The sequence below is a fragment of the Marmota marmota genome, unplaced genomic scaffold (genome assembly GCF_001458135.2).
Source record: "Marmota marmota marmota unplaced genomic scaffold, marMar, whole genome shotgun sequence".
In the NCBI taxonomy this organism is placed as follows: domain Eukaryota; kingdom Metazoa; phylum Chordata; class Mammalia; order Rodentia; family Sciuridae; genus Marmota; species Marmota marmota.
Window position 1 is genome coordinate 30,176,557 of NW_026000229.1, and position 25,614 is coordinate 30,202,170.

The 25,614-nt window shown below is 34.6% G+C and overlaps 1 protein-coding gene across 3 annotated transcripts in view; it reads right to left on the reverse strand.

The window, feature by feature from the left end:
- Positions 1 to 25,614, reverse strand: part of Galk2 (galactokinase 2) — a 101,840-nt gene that overhangs the window by 18,285 nt on the left and 57,941 nt on the right. For all 3 annotated transcript variants that reach the window (XM_048793167.1, XM_048793168.1, XM_015480096.2), the window contains 2 exons: positions 2,866 to 2,964; positions 1,255 to 1,407 (listed from right to left, as the gene is read on the reverse strand). In XM_048793167.1, coding sequence (XP_048649124.1) covers positions 1,255 to 1,407; positions 2,866 to 2,964 — 252 coding nt within the window. The remainder of the gene's footprint in view (positions 1 to 1,254; positions 1,408 to 2,865; positions 2,965 to 25,614) is intronic.

Genomic DNA, 25,614 nt, shown 5'->3' on the forward strand with positions numbered 1-25,614 from the left:
GGAGAGAGACAGCATGGATTTAATGAACAGTGAGAAGTCTATGCCATAATTAAAGAATGATGATAGGACAAATGACAGAAGAAAAGGTTTGTGAGAGTAAGATGGAGTTCAGTTTAAACATTCTCAGTTTAAGAGGTCTATGATTTATTCGAGTAGAAATATACAATAAGATGTTGAATATACAAGTTTGGAGCTCACACAAAAAAAGCCTGTATTGAAGATAATCACTGGGATTTCACCAGCATAGAGATGGAAGTTGAAACTCTGAAAGGGCATGAGATTATCTGGAGGAAAGACCAAAAGAAACAAGAAGATTAAGCAAAGGCCTTGAAGAACTCTTCATGTACAGAGAAGCATGAAGATGTGACAGCAGGAAGCCAAAGCCTGTGTGACCATATCTGTTTATAACAGAAAACAAAATAAGATCACTTTTGGAACTAGTCAGGCTGGGGTAGGGGATGAGAGTTTAAGAAGGTATAAACCCTAAAACAGAAAAACACTTTTATTTTACTGGCTTATCATATCTCTCCTCTCCCTAGCTTCACAACCTCATGATGCAGGAGTAAGAAGACAAGTGCTTAGTCAGTCACAAGGAATAACTGCACCTACATCTCCACAGGCTCTAGGTCAGTGCTGGGCTGATTCTTCCTTCTAGACACAGGGAGTTTGTACCAAGTCTGTATTTTTAGAGTGTCCAGTATAGAAAAAGATACAAAATTGTTACTACAGACAGATAGAACCTGGTGAAGGTTGATGATCATTAGGGGATATCCATCAGCTCAGAAGGAAAGAGATCAAAGGAAGAGTAGAGCATAGCTTCTGACCCATGATCCATTCTTTAACCTCCAGCCTCAGGTTTTTCCAACTTTCTATTCATATTATGTGCTACTCTGGATTCTCCATAACATTTAATTCCCATGTCCCTTTAAAGAGGACTAGATTACTTACTATCTGATCATATACTAACCATTGCCTATTGGCTATCCCTCTAACTTTAAATCCCTACTTTATTCTCTACTCTCTCTAATACTATGTCCTGAATTATTATTATCTTATTATTATCTTCATGCTGCTAGGTGTACAACAGCTATTGGTTTATCCATTTCCTCAGTTTTGAGTCCAGTTGGTCTGTACCCCAAACCCTTCAATTAGAATGTTTTCCTAAAACGTGTGAAAAGATACCAACTATGACAGAATAAGCAGAAAAAGAAATAAAAGCCTACTAAGAGTTTCACTAGTTTTCCATGTTCTTACCTTTGCAGCAAGTCGACACTCCATCACCCTGACATTGAAGTGAGAAGTTGCTGCCTTATTCATTTCCACACAACTATTTGCAATCACAAATACTGCTCCACTTGGGAGTTTCACATCAGTTGCCCTCAGAGGACTAAATTCTATCAACTTGGCCTATTAGAAGAAAAATGACAAGTGAGATATAATTGATTAGGATTCAGAAAATGCTTAAACATTTATGTATTTATCCTAACAAAGTCTTCTCTCAAAATGCATTCATTCATTTAAAGAGCATTTATTGACATCCAGTCACTGTACCAGGCCCTGGAGATAAAACAGTGAACAAGACAGATAGTATCCCTCCCCTCATAGAGCCTACAATCTAGTAGCAAAGATAGTCAAGAAGACAAATACATTTCCAAGTTACAAGTGTGACAGTGATAGCAAAGCACAGGATACTATACAGACACTTAGTTAAAGCACCTAATCAGATACAGCCTAGTGTAACTCCTTCAAAAAAGGAAAATATAAATTGAAAACTAAAAGATGAGCAAGAGCAAGAGAAGGGCAGAAAGAAATTTCTATCCTCAAATGGGATGTCAAGAAGAAAAAGTTTATGCAAGTCCAGAGGCAACAAACAATGTTGGGTGTTAATAGAGTTTTAAATATTGAAACTTGGCTGAAATTTAGAGTTTGAGGAGTGAGAAGTGGTGTGAAGTTACAATGGAGGAGTAAAGTAAGGGTCAGATGGTGAAGCACTTTGCCAAAGTCCAAAGAACTTGGACTCTGTTAAGACTCTATACCTAATCTACATTAACTTCCATACTGTTGCCATCATGTCTGCTTGTCAGCTCTCATCCAAAACACCCAGAGTATTTTTTTAGTATTAAGCCAAATTTCCTCATGCCTCATGTCTTTGGCTTAAGAAAATCAACAACAAATATTCTTAACAAGAAGGAATCCAGGTGTTCCTGGAAGATAGCCAAGCCTGTAGGAATATGATGAAAAACTAAGAAAATATCTTAAAGAAATGTCTGCTTCTATTTTGGAAATGGGCAGTTTATGGGTAACAACCAAAACCTCTGTCTTGCCTAAAGGAGTTGATGGGCAGGGGGAAGTAGTATCCAGCTAAGGAATTCATTCTTGGCTTACTGTCAACATTCTTTTTCCCACCACTGAAACCCCAAAAATGTTGACAGAGAAAAATGATTCCAAAGAGTAAATTATAAAAAGAGGAGTTGTAAATACATGTGGTAAGAGAACTAATTTGGGTTTAAAGCCAACATGAGATTATGCAAATGCCATGAGATAAAGTGACTTAGGACAGGAGCAGGAAAGGAGATCTCAATAAGTAGGAGTTGAAAAATCTCATCTTAATAATGAAGACATGGCAGGGGGGAACAAATCACAAGTAAAAAATTGACTTGAGATATGATTCTGGAGGAGAGGTAGAGACTATCTACATGCAACAGAGTAAATTAACCAGTGATATAAAGCAGTTGGGAAAGAACATTTTATAACATAGTCTAATAGAAAAAGTTGCTCATAAGCAAGCATGCTGGGAAGCTCAAGGCCTTCCTCTCCTATGAATTTTCCCCTGTTGATATTTCCAAATAGCTCAATGCTACCTACAGTTCCTTCTTCTGCAAGAAATGATATGGACTGGTCCATGCCTCCTCCTTCAGTGCCAATATAACGCTCACTCTTGGCACAGATTTCTGCAAGTTCCACCTGGAAAAGTAAAAGAACTATAAGTCTAGTCAGATCCCTTTCTCATTCATTTCTTATTCCAGACCATTCTGAAACACTAACACTGCAGTGCTTGCCTGCTGGCTTGCCAACATTTTAATGCTCATACTTCTCAGTCTGGTCTTTAATGACTTAACCCTTGCTCATTTCTCCAGCTCACTCTCCTGCCACTATTCCCCATAACCCTAAGCTCCAGCTACCAAAAATATGGAACAAATGCTGTTCTTCCTTACCACCAGGCTCTTACACCTCTCCGTGTCTTTACAAGCGTGATTTTTTTTTTTTTTTGTCCTCCTCATTCAATCCTCCTCTATCCCCTTAATCAACTACTCAAACATCATCTCTCTCTGGAACTGACACCACCACCCACATTTACACATACCACATAACCCTTCCTCTTCATTCCCTATTTATAACTCTATCAACATTTTTTGAACCACTCTTTAAATGTGGGTTTACATGACTCTATCTACTAGGCTATGAGAGCCCATGCAACACCTACTCTAGAGTGTTCTTGATTGGATTACAGTATTTATTGTTGTTCTTTAATTGTGTCACATTTCTATTACATCTGCTTTCCACAGAAAATTCTGAGTCTTGTGAAAGACAGATAAAGTACCTTTTGTATCACCTAATTCACACAATGCCAAGTATGTAGTAAATACTCAGTAAACACCTGCTACTTTAATTTTCTGAGAATAGCTATCCAAACACCATCTGACAGATTCTGCAAGTATCATATTCCTTGTTTGTCATGCGGATTCATTAACTCTGTCTTGTGACATGAAGTAAACTTGGAATTTTGACGTAAGGGGCATTGCACATGGCCTGCTGACCCACAGAGCCAGTGACCTACCCATAAGGGGCACATTCAAAATAACCTAAATATCAAAACTTAGATTTAAAATGTAGAGAAAACATATCCAGATTAAGCAGTGCATGCAGCATTCAGTGAGAACTGGATACCCACCTAACTATAACTCTGAGCCAGTATGAAAAGTCACCTCCTGCTGGGCATGGTACATGCCTGTAATCCCAGCAACTTCGAAGACTAATATAGGAGGATTGCAAGTTCAAGGCCAACCTCAGCAACTTAGCAAGGCCCTAAGCAATTTAGGGAAACCCTGTCTCAAAATAAAAAAGTAAAAAGGATTCAGTGATTAAGTGCTCCTAGATTCAATCCCTGGTGCAAAAAAAAAAAAAAGTAACCTTTTCCTCAACAGTAATAATAGCCCTAGTTACTGAGTGCCAGGTATATGTCAAGTATGCTAAAAACTTCCTTTAAACCTCCAAACAACACTCTGCTTATCACCATTACACAGATGAGGACAGTTTAGAGGCATATAATAGACAAAGAGGAACCAGATCTGAACTTCATCTGTGTGACTCTAACCCCTGTATTCTTTTCACACTGAACTTCAATTACTTTCCCCCAAAATGAATTAATATAACCCATTTTTCCACTATCTCAAAGGGATATGAAACAACAAATGAGATTCACCAAAATTTAAATATTCTCCCTCTTAAGAAGAAAGAAATTAGAGAATTGAGAAGTTTATATCTATTAATTACTTTTTTAAAAAATCTCTCAATGTATAAAAATAATTATATGCTTTAATAGAAATAAGATGTTGATTTCTCAAAACTATCTATTGGGGTAGAATTCAGAGGGAGATCAGGGGATATCCCTGCACCTACTGTTTAACTCCTCTGCTGAATTCTTTTTTTTATTATTATTATTTTAGTTATAGATGGACACAATAGCTTTATTTTATTTGTTTTTATTTTTATGTGGTGCCAGGGATTGAACCCAGTGCCTTACGCATGCTAGGCAAGCACTCTACTACTGAGCCACAATGCAGGACCCTCTTCTGCTGAATTCTAAGAAATCAATCCCACAACTGGACAGACAATATCCAACAGGTATAAATGAGGAGAACACAAAGAAAATTAAGAAAAAGAAGTTAAAAGATGAAAGATAGGATGACCCCAATTATAGCCTCCCAGAATGTGAACAGAATTTATATGTAAAACCAGTGTCAGAAGTCTCCCAATCCCAGTTTATGCCCTAACTTTCCTGTTTACTGTTACGAACTTAGATAGATTGCTCCACCTTTTTGAGTTTCCATTTCTTTGTATATTTTCTACCAATAACAATAATATTAATTATAATAAGACTTACTGAGCACTTAATATATGATAGGTACTATTTCATGTGTTTGCCTGAATTATTTACTTCTCATACAGCCATATAAAATGGGTATCCATTTTATAGATACGGAAAATAGGTAGGTTTATTAGCTGAGACTAGGCTAGGAATTACTAAAGCTAAAATTCAAACTCAAATTATCTAACTCCAGCACTCATACTCTTAATCATTATGCTATACTACCTGCTATTTGTAATATGGAGAAAAATATCACCTCACCAGCCATGGAATTATTGTAATAATCCAAAGAATTAAATAAAACAACTTTAAATAAGAGTAACTCACAGTGCTCTGAATCACTATTCAATTGTTAACTCTGTTAATTTTACAAATGAATAAGAAATCATTTGATTTAGGCAAGAAAGTAGCTAAATCTCAAGCCAAATGTAAAGACATTATAACTAGAGTGGAATAGAAGTCCATTTTTTAAGTGTTTAGGACGAAATAGAATTTAAAAGATTCTGGATTCCACTACAAAAGTCAATTCAACAACAGAAGTAATAAAGCCTGAGGTAAACAGGAAATTTGTATCCTACTTAAAGCATTTTGTTCCAATTGAGGCAAATCCCTTAAGTCCCTTAGTTCACTAAGCAAAACATGCCTATAATGAAAAATTCAAATGCTAGCTCACTTGCCAGCTTTCCCAATGCCCTCACCCTTCACCCCAGTGCTAAAGCAGAAAGGTCAAATCCTAAATGGTCAAGAGATATGAAGAAACTAGAAACAACTTTTTTTTTTTAATCTCAAATTCTATTTAAGGAAAACACTTGCTCACTTTGGACAGTAATCAACAATTAGTTAGGCCCAGATTCTAAGCCACTGAGGGTATGACCTGAACTCAGAGAATCATTAATGGAGGGACCTTAATTAACATCACCATGTTGTAAATGGAAGCAGAGAATGCCTGTCATTCTGGATGATGCGAAGAAGGCATGTGAGCCTAACCACGCCTTTGTAGTCTTTTGGGACACTAGAAATAGAACCATAAAATATTCTCCATGAATTATACTCAGAGTGACTTGCAAAGGCACTAAATCTACACTCCACACCTACTTAAATTGTGCAAAATCTTCATGAGAATAAGGATTTGTCAAAACATGAACACAATGTATGCAAAAGAAGTCTAATGGAAGCTAACCACAGAAATGCCAAAATGTTTTCAGAGACCAAATTCTTTTTGGCAAAGGATTCAGTCATCTTTGCACCTGATGGATGAGGAATCCTGAGACTTTCCCACCTCTTCCCACCTCCCAAACACACACAACCTGAAAACCCTCAAGCTCTAACCAGAGGGCTTCACTCCCCTTCCACCAACCTAATTTCTTCTGCTCTTACACTCGCGCACCTGAAGAACCTGAAGCATTTGACTGAAGCATTTGACTCTCTATCCCTCCTTCAAAATACTGATGTCTGAGAATCAACAGGGAAGAAAATTTGACTGTCTGAGAAATAACCAACATTTGTGCTCCATAAGCAGTATCTATTTTAACTTTTGCCCTCTGGACAGTTAGGAGTAACCTTACATTAATTCACAGACATCACTTAAAGCTACTGAAGATGATTAATGGGGCCAGTTTAGTCCTCTGAGTAATATTATGGTTTAGATGTAAAGTGTCCCCCAAAAGCTCATATGTAAGACAATACAAAAATTTTCAGAGGTGAAATGATTGGGTTATGAGAGCCTTAATCTAATCAGTGGATTAATCTACTGACATGTATTAACTAGGTGGTAACTATAAGCAGGTAGGGTGTGGACAGAGGAGATAGGGGATGTGCCTTTGGGGTTTATATTTTGTACCTAGTAAGCAGAACTATCTCTCTCTCTCTCTCTCTCTCTCTCTCTCTCTCTCCTTCTTGATTGCCATGTTCTGAGCCACTTTCCTCCACCACACCTTTCTACCATGATGTTCTGCCTCACCTCAGGCCCAGAGCAATAGAGTTGACCATGTGTAGAATGAGACCTCTTAAACTGTGAAGCTCAAATAAACTTTTGGTCACAGTGACAAAAAAAGTTGATTAAAACAAGTGGTTTTTTCAAAGGAGGAGGGGGAGGTAAATCTGTTTTAATTTTTTTAAGAAAGAAGAATATTATTGTTTTCTCACATTTCTGATGCAAACAGATGAAACTCAGAAGAATTCATAACTTGTACATATTTCCCATTATCCATCCCCAAACACAATCCCAAACAAGTCACTCCAAATAGCCCAGTGTTCTTCATTGTCCCACATCCCAGTGATCTCAATATGAGGCTAGTATCTTGGTGTGACTTCAGTGGCCTGATAATGGTGGCAGTTTATATGTTGGCCCAGTCACCATTCTAAGAATTTTTCATGTACCATCTCTTTTCAAATCCATGAGAGAAATTTCTATTACTAAATGGATTTTATAATGAGGAAAAGAGAGGTTAAGGAAGATCATTCATTAGGGTCAAGACTTGAACTAAGATTCTTGGCTCTATGCTTTCAAGTACAATACTATAACTTATCCCTAAGAGTAGAGGGATTTGGGGAGGGGGGGGTGGTGAGCCAGGAACCCAAAAAAAGCTTCATTCCTTATTTATCTCTCACTAGCACAGTTCATTTATTCCCCTTCATTATTTAAATTCTAAAAGGAAAAAAAAAAAGGTGGGAAGTGGGGAGGCAGCAAACACACACCAGGGTAGCTATTATTGGGAAGATGGGAAAGAGAAATGCCAAAAAAAAAAAGTTGTGGAAAGACAGCAGGAGGCAGATGCCTGGCCAGACTGATGGAATCAGACAAGAATATGACACAAGTCACTGCTACTAAATATGAATGGGGCCTCCAACGCCTGTGGTAACTTTGGTGTCGCTTTCTTGGCGGGCAGATTGCTTATTTTGGCTCTGACCTTCCAAAAACGCTAAATAATGATGATAACAGTGGATGGGTGGCAGGCCTACAATCTCTGTGGTTTGGCAAATGTGTCTTGGAACTGCATGTCCCTTCCCATATAGGACCCTCTCACATCCAGGGAAGTGTTCTTCATACTGTGCTTTGAAGAACACAGGTCTGTCTCACCCTTGAAAATCAAACTGCAGGAATTCGGATAGTAAACCAATCTGGACCCTATAGGAGAAGACAAGGAAAAGAAGGGATATTCACTAATCAATTACTATTTCTCCTCCAGCATAAAAATAATTATTAGAAATAACACTTGATAATTTTCCTAATAGGGATCTGATAAAACATACAGGGACACAAAATAAAGAGAAAAAATAACTACTCTGAATCATCATTTGAATCAACCAAATACATAATACCATCCTCAGGTTCACCTAAGGATTCTATGTAAGTAACACTCAAATCATAGACTTTGACACAAAGTAGGAAGAATATTTAGGATAAGGAAATGGCAAGGGTGTTCAAAGACTGTTATACAAAATAAATTGATTTTTCTGGTCTATGTTCAAATGTTATGCCAAGAGTATCTACTAAACATCACTATAAGAAATAGTTATATGAATACCACTTTTGCATTTTTTTCAGACTGCTACAGAGGTCATTTTCATTATTACTAAGGTTTTAATATGACTTGTCCCTACCAAAACCCATATTGAAGCTTGGTTCTCTAGTGTAAAGGTACTGAGAAGTGGTAGGACCTTTGAGAGGCACTTGGAATCATGAGGGATCTACCATTCTGAGCAGATTAAGGCTTTCCTTGTGGGAATGGGATATATATCACAGGAGTTTGGTCTCCTTTGTGATGCCACCCACCAAGTTTTGATACAGCATGAGGCCCACCCCAGAGAAAGCTAGTCAATCTTGAACTTCTCCGACTCCAGAACTGTTAGCTAAATAAACCTCTTTTTTTAATAAATTACCCAGTCCTTGGGCACTCTGTCATTGCAACAACTTATCACTCTACTCTTAAGGATAAGTTATACTAAGACAATTGTGTTTTGTATGCTCTAAAGAATTTATGTGAGAAATGCCTTTTAAAATTTAGCACACCTAAGGATATTGCCTCTTCTAAAAAATTTGAATGATTCCTCCAACTTTGCATTTTCTCTTTTCACCTTGTCTTCTAGGAATTTTAGTAAATAGAATTAAACAAAACAATTGTATCAAGCAATTAACAGTTAATGTGTTTGTATTCCTCTTTCTTTTACCCTGGCTTACTACTTATTCTAAGTTTTTTATTTTATTGAATATATATTCTCAATTATACAATCTTAGACTTTAGTTAAAGTAAACAAATAAGCAGTTAACATAAGTAAAAGAAAAATTGAGACAAAACAGGCATTAAATGAAATAGTTGTTAAGAGAAGCAATGATAAACAAGAATACTTTTTAAGAAGGAAGAATAAAAATGATGAAGAGATTTGGTAACCATATTTCATAAGAAATGGCTGAAAAAACAGTGGATGTGTGACCTAAAAAAAGTATAAGAGGAGTCAGGAGAGGATCCCTCAAACTCTAAAGGGTCAATATCAAAAGAAAAAAAAAATGGGGATTTAGGTAGAAAGAAAAAATTTTTGATTAAATATTTAAAGAAAAATCTTTCTAATGACTACAGTGGTCCACAAATGAAAAGGGCTAATTTGTCAAGCAGTGAGATCACTGGGATTCTCAAACAGAGACTAGAAAATTCTCTCTTAGGAATGTTGAAGTATGCATACAGAGAGAGAGAGTCCTGAGATCTCGAGTTCAGGGACAGGGGCCCCTTAACTGTTGGTAAAACTGTACATTTTCTTGCCCTCCCCCAAATTTAAAATCTAATAAATATTGTGTTAAACTAAGAATAAAGATGAATATAGATGCTTTAGAAACAAAAGCATCAAATTGTCTCCCCTTTATGGGCCAGATAAGTAAAAAGAGCAATTTCTAAAACAGTAGGAAATTTTCTTTTTGCCCTATACCCTAAAATGTGGATTATGGGGGGACTCCAGTCCATATTGCTGCCTCAGGCACATGCTGATTTGGAGCTTCCTTCACCCTCCATGCATTCCACCAGGCCCCCCTGCCTGCAATGCACAATGTGCCCCAATAATGGGGCAGCTCAGAGATAGATTCATTTGGTCTCTCAGGCAACATTTCTGTCCCTATAGTCAGAGATCTACACTACACTTTGGAGAACCAAAGTGCTAAGACCCAATATCCACTTTCACCAACGGGCAAAGGGAATCTAATGTAGGAGACAGCAAAGCTGTTGGAGAAAACTTATCCTTTGGAAAATGAATGTCTCATTTCAATTTCTTTCTCTAGAATTTCATTCCTTATTGAGTACCTACATGTAGTCTAACACTCCCCAAAATTATAAGCATTATAAATACTGTATTCAACAAGAGATTAATGTGAAAAGAAAAACAATATTGCAAATGGCATTGCATAATCACTCTTGGAAGTAAACATAGAAATGTGAGATAATGGTTTACCAAGCCATTGATAAAAAGTTTCAAAGGAATTAACCAAGATCAAAAGATGTACCCATTTAGTAAGGCAATTTGTTATACAACATGTCTAGTTCACACTTTACAGCTGATAGATAGAAAAAGAGACTCTAACATTGTCTAAATGGAGGTAATATGACAAGGGGCTGGGCCGGTTGTCCACTCCTGTAATCCTGGCAGCTCTGGAGACTGAGGCAGGAGAACCTCAAGTTCAAGGTCAATCTCAGCAACTTAACAAGATTCTGTCTCAAAATAAAAAAAATAAAAAGGACTGGGGATGCAGGTCAGTGGTAAAGCACCCTGGATTCATTCTCTAATATCAAAAAAAAAAAAAAAAGAAAGAAAGAAAAGGGAAAAAAAGTGGGGGGGGTGAGGAATCAATGATCATTTCCAGTAAATAGCAGTAAGGACAGGGCCCTGGCTTTTCTTCGAGGTAGATGTGGGGTCTCTGTTATTGGACCAAACATTACCCTTTATCAGCAACTCAGTGAGACCCTGAGTTGTCTGACCACTGTCCATATATTACCTGTGTCTCAGAATGCAGCTCTGCTTGCTTTTTCTCTTCCCTTTACAATTTATTCCTTCTACTTCTTTTGGTAAGATATATTGCTTATTTCTCCAGAGGAAGTTTTAGTTCTATAAAGTGTTCTGAAACACTGGTGTTTTATGTTAACATGTGACACAGTAACTTTAAAAATTAGTAAATTTTTGCCTGGCACTCCCTACATGTCTTTCACATCTCAACTTACTCCACAATGCCTTCCCCAAAAACTACTCCTTCCCATATAAATGAGATTCTCCCATTTTCTCTCAAAGTCTATTTCCTTCACAGCATTTATCACTTATCACCATCTGTATATAGATATTTTGCATGTTTACTTAATGATGGTCTCCCCTATTAATCTAAGCTCCAGGAAGGGAGGAAGCATTCTGTATCTCTATACTTAACCTAGTTGTTAATAAATGTTGAATGAATGAATAAACAAATAAGTATACAATATGAATTTCCTATTTTTCTACTAATCCCCCATATTCAGAGATAAAAATTTGTCTCTTATAAATGAATATATACCAATTGGAAACCCTGGATCTGTTCATTACTCAGTCATTGCATGACATTGTCATTTCATGGAGAGTGGAAATCCAGAAAAGAATCTGTTTTTTTCCTTCAATCAGGTACCTACCCCTGGATCTACAAACTCTGGTGGGATTTGTGAGTTGGGTATTTGATTAAATGAATGGGAGATATGGGATTATTTGTATGAATCTAGCAATCAAGAGATAAATTATTATAATCTTGTAGTAATTGGAAGGGATGGGAAAGAGGACAGTGTCCCCAGAAAATGTTAGAGATGGAGAGGGAGTAGCCAGACATAGGAGTTCATGATACTGAGTTTTATAAATAATGTACTAATTTAAGGAAACTGAGAGTAGTGGCTAGCATGATAAATGATGAGAGCCATGTGGTCCAGTCATCTCCATTATCAAGCTAACAACCAGCCAATCCAGAACCAGCACTGTCTGACAAACAGCTGAGAGAAGATGTCTTAGCTAAGCCAAGATAAAAAGAACTACTAAAAAGTTGAATCCAGTCCAAATGGTTATTATTTTAAGCCACAAAGTTTAGGGGATATTTGTTACCTCAGCAAAAGCTAACTGTTATAATTAATATCTGCCTTTTCATTTCAGGACATACACTTAAAGTAAATATCCATTTTTTTGTTTTGATTTGTTTAAATTCCCTAATGTTCTATGATGAGAGAACATTACTTCTCTGGTAATAACAGTAACTTTAATCATTCCTGATGATATTTAAAGAACTCAATTAATTAAGAAATATAATTTTACCATTTTAAGATGGTATATTATATTTCCTATTTCTACCCATGGCTTTGGGAACTCCCAGATCATGAACTAGCCCTCAAGACTAAAACTGACACTTGAAAACACTTCTCATGCCATTACTTTACATCAATAGGTATTATTTTTAACTAAAACATCCTAATTAGAAATTAACTGATTTTAAATTTCTGGTCAACAAGCAAAGAAAACTCACTGTACTACTTTATATTGGCTATATAATGGTCATCTTCTTCCTCCAAAGGAAAGAAAATTAGAAAGCAGAAAATAATAGAGCATGAATCTTTACACTCAAAAAGATTATAATTGGGATAAGAAAGAAGTTTCATCATCCATGAGCAGTTTGCACCTTTATGAACTCCTTTGTTTTTGGCCTGTTATGCATCATAGGAGCTTATTCTGAGACACTCCCTCTTCTGCTCCATTATCACCTGCCTATGTAATAACTCCTTCATCTGAGAACGTAAGAGGATAAAATTCAGGAAGTTCAAGTGTAGGGCCCAAGAGAGTCTTTTTACTAGTACCACTGCCATGACAGCTCTACTAATTCACATGTTTGGATTTATGGAACACACTTTCATATCTGTATATGACAAAGCCTATTAACAACTAGGAGGAACACAACACCTTATACAAATGCCTGAAACTAGATACATTTTTAACAACTATGATGGCACACAGTAGACCTTAGCCATAGGAGAGAAGGTGGAGATATGGATGTTATCAGCCCTATATGGAACAGAACTCCTCAATGAATGTGAATAAATGAGTAAACACTCTGAATTAATTGCATAAAAGCCAAAATCATTATTAATGTCATCAGGAAATTATGTCGCAAATGAAACCACATTTTTATCTTATTCAGTTAGTGACCAGATTGCCTGATTTGAATCAATTATGATTTGGGTCCCTGGGGATCCAAAGATTTAAAATGCGATCAACTCGATGATTAAAATTTCTCCATGAGCTAGAAAGAAACAGCTTTGCAATCGCAAAATAAAATGAGAAGCACTAAAGTGAAGTTAGAGGCTATATTGAGAACCTACAGGCTTTTAATTTAGTAGGCGGAAATCCATTAAGTCATTGTACAACTATAGACTTAACACAGTCCAAATTTGCCATCTCACAAAAGCATGCTAAGTGACAAAGATGACACTGAATGAGCAAAGATATGTGAATGGTTCAGTGCCCACTTATACAATTTCTGCCTGCTTTGGATGAGCGTCATTTCATAAGCTAAGGCTGGCACGATTTATCTTTTTTATAACATATAACTACATGACTAGAGAAACCTAAAAAGAGCAAATGACAGCCCTGACTTCTGTCAACTCCACCCACCTGGAAAGGAAAAAAAAAAAAAAAACAGTCAATACATAAAAGCATGCAGATGACAGACAGGCAGTCTTTGCCCTTATCAGGGCACCCTCAAGTCCACCTGTTCCCTGCAGAAGCTCTGGTTTACACCAAAATTTATCCAGACAGACTGCAGTATCATTTTTACAGTTTTTTATATATTTTACTGATCAAATTCTTTTAATCTAATATAAAGCTTTAAAGAATTAAGCCTGTATAGTATAAACCCCTTAAAAGATTACAATAATTAGAGATACAGAGACATGTAAATATTTGTTAGTCTAACCAAATTCACGTTGCCTGGTATTTTCTTTGGCCCCTGCCCATGTCATTATGCTGAAATGTGATATATACAAACCCTGAGTGACTGCACATGAAATAATGTGACCCTATATACACAGTGACAGCTTAAAATTACATTTGCTTGGTTATTTTTATGTTAGGCATCTCAAGCTGTTTATTCCAAGCTTAGTACATTTGGTTTCCTAAACGAAACAATGGAGGAAAACATGAAATATTTAAATAGGAACACTACAATAAAGAATTTTTAAATATTTTGACAAAGCTGATAATTTGAGACTTTTAAGTCACCAGTATTTCATTCATTCAACAAATATGCATTGAGCATTGGATTTATTAAAAACACATAATATAAGAACAACTGAACACAGAATCTCACTTTAAACCAGTTTTTTTCATAAGTATTATTAAATGAAAGCCCACCTTTATGAAAGGGAATTTGTTATATACCTAAACTAAGATAAACTTTTGGCTAGGCAGCAGATCTCTATCAATTTATATATTTTTTTAAAATTTACAGTTCAACAAACAGAACCCATACAATATGATTCACTATAAAGGTCATTCATTGTACTATTCCTCAGGGGGAAAAAAGTCTCATTCCAGTTATAAGGCAATCATATGACAAACCCAAATTGAGAAAATTTTACCATCCCCCTCCAAAAAATTGGTCTGTACTCTTCAAAATGTCAACATCAGGCTGAGGCTGTAGCTCAGTGGTAGAGCACCTACCTGCCTAGCATGCATGAGACTGTAGGTTCAAGCCCAGCACTGCAATACATACATATATAAATTCAATATCATAGAGTAAGGCTGAGGAACTGGAATAAAGGAAAACTAAAAAACTAATAAAGGAAACTTAAAAAATGACAATTAAATGCAATGATTGATCCTTAAATAAATTCTGGATCAGGAATTTTCAAAAGAAAAGAAATAACAGGAAAAAACTGTAAAGGTTATTATTCAGGCAACTGTAAAATTTAAATTTGTAAAGCATATTAGTTAACAGTATTGTACCAATGTTGAATTTTCTAAGTATGACAATTATATTGTGGTTTTGTAGAAGAGTGACTTGCTCTTAGGAGAAGTAATCTGAAATATATAGGGGTGGTTTCTATAATCAACTCTCAAACAGTTCAGGAAAAAATAAGAAAATAAAGCCAATGTGACAGATGTTTATGTGGTTCTAGGTGAAAGACATATGTGTTCATTGCCTGTTCTTGCACATTTTAAGTATGTTTGAAATATTTTCATAATAAAAAATATAAGTGCTATATTAAGCCATATACTTGTGTCTGTGTGCATGTGTATAAATGCACAGGTGTGAAATAAAAAGAAAGGAGAGGGACAAGAAGAGAGATTTAACATTGTTGCCAATAAGTAACAATTTCCCCAAATATTGAAGCAAATCAATGAAAATTTCTAAATAGAAAGACATTCTGCATTAAATCATAATATTCTATGAATTGTTCCAAAAAGAAATTTATACCTTTTAAATTTTTCTAATAAATTTTTTGCTTTATCATTAAATTCTTTTCCAAGTTTCATAAAACTTTTATCACCAAATTTAACCATCACAATCTTATTTGAAGAATTAAAATATTTATAGAATCTGACAATTATAATATTTGTAGTCATGAAAATAATCTTAAATATAACATGTTATAAAATTTAAAGGAGCATTTTCATTCTCTTTACAATGAAGAGTCCACAGCATGTAGAGTCCTAGTTGCTTTAATTTTTGCATATATTTTACAAAGTAATAACACAATTTTATCAGAAGAAGAAACATTAATTAGCTATTCTCTGCATGCCCTGAAACCACAGTAATCATGACCAATTTTACCTTCCCTATAACTTACTTAAATTAGAGGAGATTGTAGGCTTTAATGACCACACATACAGTTCCACAGGCCCTGCTCCACTTGATTTAAATAAACACAGTCAAAATTAACAAGTTGGTTAATAGCCCAGAATGTCTTCTTAGGTGGGATATTCCCAAGATCTTTGAAACAATTGTATTTTATTTGCATGCTTAAAAGAATCAAATCAGCATATTGGTCAAAGAGTAACCTGGGTGGCACTCATTAAAACCTATCTTTTGAAAGTGATACCAAAAAAAACCCAACCTCCTCTGTATTTTCTAAGACCTGACTGGAGCTGATACAAAGCAGGGCACACATGTGTTAACAGCACATCCTGGGTTTCTGGAAGATGAATTTAATAAATTCTCCCTGTTCATTATGGAAAAATAAAATGAAATGGGATCCTTATTCCTGCTTTTACTATTGTTCCAAGATGTTCCACAGAAAAGAGTTTAGTTATAGATAGAGACTTTCAAAGGGTAAATTATTTGAATGTGTCAAATAAAGTGAATAGTCTATACATGTGGAATGAAATTTGCAAAACATTAATTTTGCCACTCACCCATAAAAAATTCCTTCCTACTCTAAAAGATCTGTTCTTTTAAAAAGATTAATTTTTGAAGAAAATCAATAAGAAAAACATAACAACTCTAGCTTTCACATTACTCAATTTAGTAAGTTATCATGGGATCTTTTGTCTCATAACAGTGAAACAATGGCTGCATAAATATGAAGTTGTGAGATAAGAGTTAAAAGCATATGGTATAAACTCTGGACAACATAAAACAATATTTTTTAAAATATTTATTTTTTAGTTGTAGTTGGACACAATATCTTTATTTTATTTATTTTTATGTGGTGCTGAGGATTGAACCCAGGGCCTCACATGTACTAGGCAAGCGATCTACCACTAAGCCACAATCCCAGCCCAATAAAACAATATTTGATCATAAAAATTAAGCAACTCAAGACAACTGGCAATATCCATGCACCTTTGACCAGTGTGGAACTTTCTCAGGCCACTCTTCTACTCAGAAGAGTAGCTTCACAATGTAGTATTTTACTAAGCAATAATTTGGTATTTTACTAAGCAATAATTTGATTGAAAAATCTAGTAGGCACAATATTTCCTTTTTGATGTTTTCCCCCTCTGAATGTTAATGCTATAGCCTAATGATGACCATCTTTGATTTCCTAGGCTACATGAAGAAAATGGTATTCCTGCCCCTAATGTTAAGCTCCAAGCAGAACTTCCATGAAAAGTGGGAAGGGAAAACATGACAAAGCCAAATTTGGAAATCCACTAGATGATCCCAGTTCTGAAACATGAAAGACTACCCTTAAGGTTGCCATTCCCACTGACTCTACTTTGACTAAAGCTCAGATGTCCGTCAAGATGGAGAAAGAAGCCCACCACCAGGACCTTGGAGTATTTCACTCTACCCTGGGGTTCTGTGCACCAAGATGACACAGGGTCAGTAGAAACAAGATTATATCTAAAGAATATCACCAATCCCCTCAAATAGAAAATTTTGCAAGCCAGCAAGGTAGATATTATCAGAGAAGGTTCAAAATAGCTAACAGTTAAATATTTAATAAAATAATTGAGCTCAAATGTCACTTCCTAGATCTTCATGTTATTAGCTACCCATAACAATACTCAGTATTTGCCAATAATTGATAATTTCTTTATTTGGTAATATTTTTTCATCCAAATTTTTTTCCTTTAATTCTTTATACTAATCATATAACCTAAAAGTAACCTTTCTCTAAGTTTTTCTTCATAATTTCTAGGCTTCATTTTCCTTAAACAAACTAACCCTATGTATAGTATCTGCCCATATGTTTGGTTATTTTATCTGTCTCGCCCATTTAGAATATCAGCTCTTTGTCTACCTTATGGCTTGAGCCCCAATTTCTAGAACAGTGCATGCTTCAATAAACAGTGCTGATTAAAGGAATGGAAAGTAAAGTTATTTTTACTATCTAATCCATTTCACTTTGTGGTACCCCTAAATCTCAGGATTAGAAGAAAAATAAAAAGCTTTCAATGAAAGTAGCCTACTCATTTTCCAGTGACTCAGAATGCCTCACCTGCAGAGAAAATCTACCTTTTAATAATTGGAATGAGAATTATAGATTGTTATTACTATCATCAACATCAGCATTATAATAATGTTGTGGTTATGACAATAATGATCATTAACATTTACTGTGAGCTAGGCCCTGTAGTTTATAAACATTATCCTCATAACAAGGTTACCAAGTAAGCATCATTATACCAATTTTGCAAAGAAACATGTTCACAGAGATTGAATAATATACCAAAGATCACACAGCTGTTGAGGCAATGAGTGAGGATACTAAGGTCTTATTGACTCCACAAGCCCTGTTCTTCCCACCATACTGAGTCATGGATTAGTGAGTGAAATATCGACTCCTTTAAATTCTGTCCTTCAGTCTTTCTGATCAGACCAAGCTGCTTTCCTGTCTCTTGATCCCTTACCACTTTTGCTATTATTAAAATTAATAATTATATCCATATACCCAAATTCTAAATAATCTCCAATAGTACTTCTTAAATATCTGGTATATTCAATAACCAAAGAAAACTTAATTTGTAAAATACTTCTTTTTCTTGGTCATTGACTTTGGGGATATCTAGATAAAATACAATTAAATTACTTTTATGTACCTATATTATTCATTAAGCACTGGTAAATCAAGTAGGCACTGACTTTATTAAAATCTTCCATAAATATATTATTTTTCTAGTATTGCTCCTGTGAGCATTATCACCTAGGATTTCACCCAGTCTCTTACTTTCATAGACATCAAAGCCCTGAGAATAATAGAGATGGAAAAAGTCACAAATCTGAAAACATATCAATACTTATAAATTGCTCAATGTGCTTTTGAGAGAGTAAACTACTAAAAATTTAATAGAAAAAAATACTCAAAAAAGAAAATAGAAATTATGTCTATAAAGACTAACCCTAAAAATTAAATTTGAGAAACAGGAAAATTTGATAAATGAGATGTTCTTAGATTTTTCAAAGATAATAAATTAAATACAATCATTTCAAGGGATATGGATATTTGTAAATTAGGTCAGTGTACTTAGTTTTTTTATTGTTGCAAAACATTTTAATTAATGCATGTTTGTTACAAATGCCATTAGAGCTGATAGTAGCAGTGTCATACAAGTGTAAGACAAAGTTCCCACATTATATTCATGTGGAATTATATTGATTGAATTTAAACTTAATTAACTTGAGGACTATAAGTTTGAAAAATAAAACATTTCTAACCATCTGAAGTTTCCCTAAGTATTTGAGGTGATGCATATGTTAACTAGCTTGATTTAATTATTCCACATTGTCTTCATAAATGTATTTTCTTTTAATGACAGGAAACATGCAGTGCAAATTTGAAAGGCTTTGCAATGATTCATAGTGTACAGTATTTGAATCTGTTCTTAGAGCCATGGGAATCTGGGTTTCACTCTCAGTCCTCACACCCTCACATTTTTTGTTCCTTTCTTTTTCTTCTTCATTTATTCATTTATTTTAATTGAAACTAAGAGCACACTGCCCAGAAGTAAAAATATGTGTGGTTAGTTTAAATGCTCAGTTATCCCAGTATCTCCATCTAGTGGGCATTGAGATTATAGTTTATTTCATCCAATAAATTCCTAATTGTCAAATTTATTAAGCAAAAAAAAACTGTTAACAACAACAACAAAAAAAAAAACAGAAGAAAGGTAGCAGGTGTTTTCCTGGGGATGGAACTCTCAATCAGCAATACCAAGAGAGTTGAATTACATCATTAAACTATGACAAGTACATAATACCCACAGTGTTCCAATTTTGCTTAAAATTGCATATTGCTTTTCAGTGGTTTGGTTTGGTTTTATTTCCAATAAGGTCTAGAATCTTGAAATATTTATTAGAAGATTTAGAGGTAAACACAAGTTTAAGGATTATAAAGTTCTTAAAAAATATATAGCCTAAAAAAATGGCTTCACCCTTTATATCACAGAGTCTTAGTACTAAAAGGGACCTACTAATAACAGTCTAAATTTGTTCATTTACTGTGAAGAAACTGCAATTCAAAGACAAGAAGAGACATCTCTCAGTTATAAAACTGGAAAATAATGGAGCCAAAATTCAGACAGCTTTGTTTTGCGGTTCCACAGTTTCACAACAAAACTAAATACATCCTACACTGCTTCTTTGGTACAGAGTATTCATTTTATGTGTTCTTAAATTAATACAGATATAGTACTAATAATAGAAGGAAATGGCTTTTTCAGAGATGATGATAGTGATAATTTAATTCAATCTAATTGCCCTCTTTATGATAGGCATTGTAAAGAAGCCTATACGAAAGTGATACAATCATCCCTTTCTTCAGAGAGAAAAGTTTATAAGTGTATTATTTATTATTTGCCAGACTGGTGGTACTTCTTTTAATCTTAATGGATATATATACCCTTCAAGATTAAAAGTCATAGTTATAGTTACATTAAAAGTTATAGTTACCATGCTGGCTTGCCCAAGAACTGGAAGAGCTGAATGAACCTGATTTTCTAAGTGCTAGACAGATGCTAGGTTGCATTATTCATGATTCAAAAGTGCATATCTTATGGCACAAATGCAATTAGAAAAATATTTCTGCTTAAAATACAAAATAGTCCCAATTTTGGTTCCATTGAGTAAGCTTCTGAAGATACAAGGTCAAACATGGTAGACCAGAGAGCCCTGGAGTCCATTTAAAGGAGAAGTGGCTCACTACTGATAAATTTTTACTAAACTCCTTGAGCCTATCAGGCTTTTTTGCAAGCAAGTCCTTCATTTCAATATGAAACAAAAATATGTAGATTGTGTTCAACTCAATGAAGATAAAATTGAACACATCTATGCATTTGCTTAAATACGACTGAAATGACTTTTGCTTCAGAATTATTAGTTTAAAAGAAATCAAACAGAAAAGTAGCTTAAACAGGGGTGAATACTTGCAACATATAATAGATTAATGGGTAATATGTGATGAGTTTATAACAAGATTAATGATTAATGAATATAGAAAATGATACACATACAAATTAAAAAATGCAAGTGACCATTAAAAGATATGGGAAAATGTTTATACCTAAAATACCATCTATCAGATTATAAAATATTTTTAAACCAATAGAGTGTTAATAAAGATGTAGGGAAATATATACTTTCATGCAATGTCTCCAAACAGTAATAAAATCTTTCTAGATGGCAATTTGGCAATGTATTTCAAAAGTTCAAGTGAGAATATCTTTTAATCCAATAAATAGTTTTATGTCCCAGGACTTATGCTAAGGAAAGAACTGTGAAAATAATCATGTACAAGAATATTAATCAGAGCATTTTTTAATAATAGTGGAAAATTGGAAAAAAACTAAATTTCCAATTTATATTAACATTAAACTAGAAATGTAATACAAAAGTAGCAGTCTAGTTAAATAAGGTACATTCATATAAAGCAATATCATTAAGTATTAAAACTGATACTATACAAAACTCTGGAAATAACTGATATGTCTAGTAATGGCACCAAATGAAATATTCTATAACCACATATCATAAAACAAGGCAGCCATTAAAGAGAATTCAGCAAATTTATATATGCTGACATAAACAGATTTTTGACATATAGTTTTAAGTTAAAAAACAACTCAGGGAGAAAAGTATGTAAATATAATAATTTTCCTGTGTATATTATATACATTACATTGGATGGAGTACTTCTATATGGAATCATTAAAAAAAAAAAACTTAACATGGTTAATTCAGAAGTTAAAGGAAATCTTACTATTTTTCTTTTAGTAGAATATAACACATTTGAGAAAAGTGTATAAAGCGTAAAAATAAAACTCAATAATTTATTACAAATAGAACCCTCCTGTAGCTATCATAAAGGTCAAAAAATAAAGCTCTTTGAATCAAAGAATGGAAAAGTAGTTGCCAGGGACACCAAGGGGTGATGGAGATGGAGAGCTACTAATCAATGGGCATAAAATTTCAATCATGGAAAATTAATAAGTTCTGGAAATCTGCTCTACAATATTGCACCTTTAGTCAATAATAATGTATTATAAATTTAAAATTTTAAGACAGCTGATCTCATGTTAAGTGTTCTTACCACAAGAAAGGAAAAAAAGAAAAAAGAAATGAAGCATTGTCAACACTCTAGAAAGTCCCTTCATGTGCCCACTTAATCATCTTTCTTCTCTAATCCCAACAGAAGTCACTATACTGAATTTTAATTTGCTAAGAGTTTTATCATGTTAAATCTTATCACAATTTTCTTATCAAGATGACCACATGTTTTAGTCTGGTAATATGGTAAATTACATAGATTTTTAAATGAAAGCCAACTGTTAATTTTTAGAATAAATTCAAATTACTGATTTTATGACATATTGTCCTAATATATTCCTGGGTTAAATTTGTAAATACTTTGCTTTAAATTGTTTTTATATAAATTCATGTGATTTTATTTTTTGTTACTACATACTTGACAAGTTTGGTATTAAAGCATCACATTTTGGTTGGCATCAAGATTACACTGGCTTCATAAAAGAAGGGAAACAATTATTTGCATGTCCTTCAGAGAAACTTGCATATGCTACTTTTGTATGACATTTCTAGTTTTATATTAATCTAAACTCTTCAGGTAAATTATAAATTCCTTAAACCCAAGAATAATATCTAGGTTTTCTGTGTCCTTATTATTTAAACTTTTGCTTTGAATGCAGCAGGATTTCAACAAATAATCATTATTACCTTAACAAGGAATATAAAATCTGTCACCTATAAAAAATTAAATTCATATTATTAACCAGATGCATGAAAATTGTGATTTCCTTCCTTCATTTTTAGGACATCAGAAAGATCCTAGACTGTTAGGACTTGATCTCACCTTCAGGGTGTTCCTCATGTCTAAATACTGGTAAATTACATAATGTGGTATAATTACATTATACTATAGGCAATAGCCTGGCCTAGTAGATAAAACAACTATTTGGCAGGTTTTTTGTTTTTGTTTTTCTTTTCCTTTTTTTGTGCACTATAATTATAGATATTAATGGAATTCATTATTACATATTTATACATGTATACAATATAAAAATATTTTTTCAACATAGTTCTCGAAACACTGACCAGAGCAATTAGACAGGCGAAAGAAATTAAAGGCATAAAGATAGGAAAAGAGGAACTTAAATTAGCACTGTTTGCGGATGACATGATTCTATACCTAGCAGACCCAAAAGGTTCTACCCAGAAACTTCTAGAGCTAGTAAATGAATTCAGCAAAGTGGCAGGATATAAAATCAACACGCATAAATCAAAGGCATTCCTGTATATCAGTGACAAATCCACTGAAATGGAAATGAGGACAACCACCCCATTCACAATATCCTCAAAAAAAAAAAATGAAATACTTGGGAATCAACCTAACAAAAGAGGTGAAGGACCTATACAATGAAAACTACAGAACACTAAAGAGAGAAATAGAAGAAGACCTTAGAAGATGGAAAGATATACCTTGTTCATGGATAGGCAGATCTAACATCATTAAAATGGCAATATTACCAAAAGTACTCTATAAGGTTTAATGCAATGCCAATCAAAATCCCAACAGTATTTCTCACAGAAATAGAAAAAGCAATAATGAAATTCATCTGGAAAAATAGGAGACCCAGATTAGCAAAAGTAATCCTAAGCAGGAAGAGTGAAACAGGCAGTATAGCGATACCAAATTTTAAACTATACTACAGAGCAATAGTAACAAAAACAGCATGGTACTGGTACCAAAACAGGCAGGTAGACCAATGGTACAGAATAGAGGACACAGAAACCAATCCACAAAATTACAACTACCTTATACTAGACAAAGGTGATAAAAGCATGCAATGGAGAAAGGATAGCATCTTCAACAAATGGTGCTAGGAGAATGGAAAGCCATATGCAGCAAAATTAAATTGAATCCCTGTCTCTCACCATGCACAAAAGTTAACTCAAAATGGATTAAGGAGCTAGGAATCAAACCAGAAACTCTGCGTCTAATAGAAGAAAAAGTTGGCTCTAATCTCCATCTCGTGGGGTTGGGTTCCAGATTCCTCAATAGGACACCTATAGCACAAGAGTTAAAATCAAGAATCAACAAATGGGACTTACTTAAACTAAAAAGTTTTTTCTCAGCAAGAGAAACAATAAGAGAGGTAAATAGGGAGCCTACATCCTGGGAACAAATTTTTACCCCTCACACTTCAGATAGAGCCCTAATCTCCAGAGTATACAAAGAACTCAAAAAATTAAACAATAAGAAAACAAATAACCCAATCAACAAATGGGCCAAGGATCTGAACAGACACTTCTCAGAGAAAGATATACAATCAATCAACAAATACATGAAAAAATGCTCACCATCTCTAGAAATCAGAGATATGAAAATTAAAACCACTCTACGGTAGCATCTCACCCCAGTAAGAAAGGCAGCCATTATGAAGTCAAACAACAACAAGTGCTGGCGAGGATGTGGGGAAAAGGGTACACTTATACATTACTGGTAGGACTGCGAATTGGTGCGGCCAATTTGGAAATCAGTATGGAGATTCCTCAGAAAGCTAGGAATGGAACCACCATTTGACCCAGCTATTCCTCTTCTCGGACTATTCCCAAAAGACCTAAAACGTGCATACTACAGGGATACAGCGTCATCAATGTTCATAGCAGCACAATTCACAATAGCTAGACTGTGGAACCAACCTAGATGCCCTTCAATAGATGAATGGATAAAAAAAAATGTGGCATATATACACAATGGAATATTACTCAGCACTAAAAAATAACAAAATCATGGCATTTGCAGGGAAATGGATGGCATTAGAGCAGATTATGCTAAGTGAAGTCAGCCAATCCCTAAAAAAACAAATGCCAAATGTCTTCTTAGATATGGGGGGAGGGGGCGACTCAAAACAGAGCAGGGAGGAAGAGCATGAGAAGAAGATTACCATCAAACAGGGAGGAGAGGTGGGAGGGAATGGGAGAGAGAGGGGAAACTGCACGGAAGATGGAAGGAGACCCGCGTTGTTATACAAAAACACGTATAAGAGGATGTGAGGCAAAGGGGAGGAAAAAAAAAAATAAGAGAGAGAGAGAGAAATGAGTTACGGCAGATGGGGTAGAGGGAGGGAAGGGAAAGGGAGAAGAGGGGAGGGGATGGGGGATAGGAAGGGGATAGGAAGGGCAGCAGAATACAACAGACACTCTATGGCAATATGTATAAACATGGCTGTATAATCAATGTGATCCTGCAATCTGTACACGTGGAAATAATAAGAATTCATACCCCATTTGAAACAAATGTATGATATATGATATGTCAAGATCAATGTAATGTTTTGAGCAACTAATAAATTTCTGATGTTTAAAAAAAACAGAAAAAAATATATATATATTTTGGTCAATTTTGTTCCCCACTATCTCTCCTTTCCCTCTCTTCCTATCACCTTCTGTCCTGGACCTCTATTCTACTGGTGTCTCTTCTATATTTTCGTGAGATACCCTCCACACCTTTTTTCTTTCCTTTTTT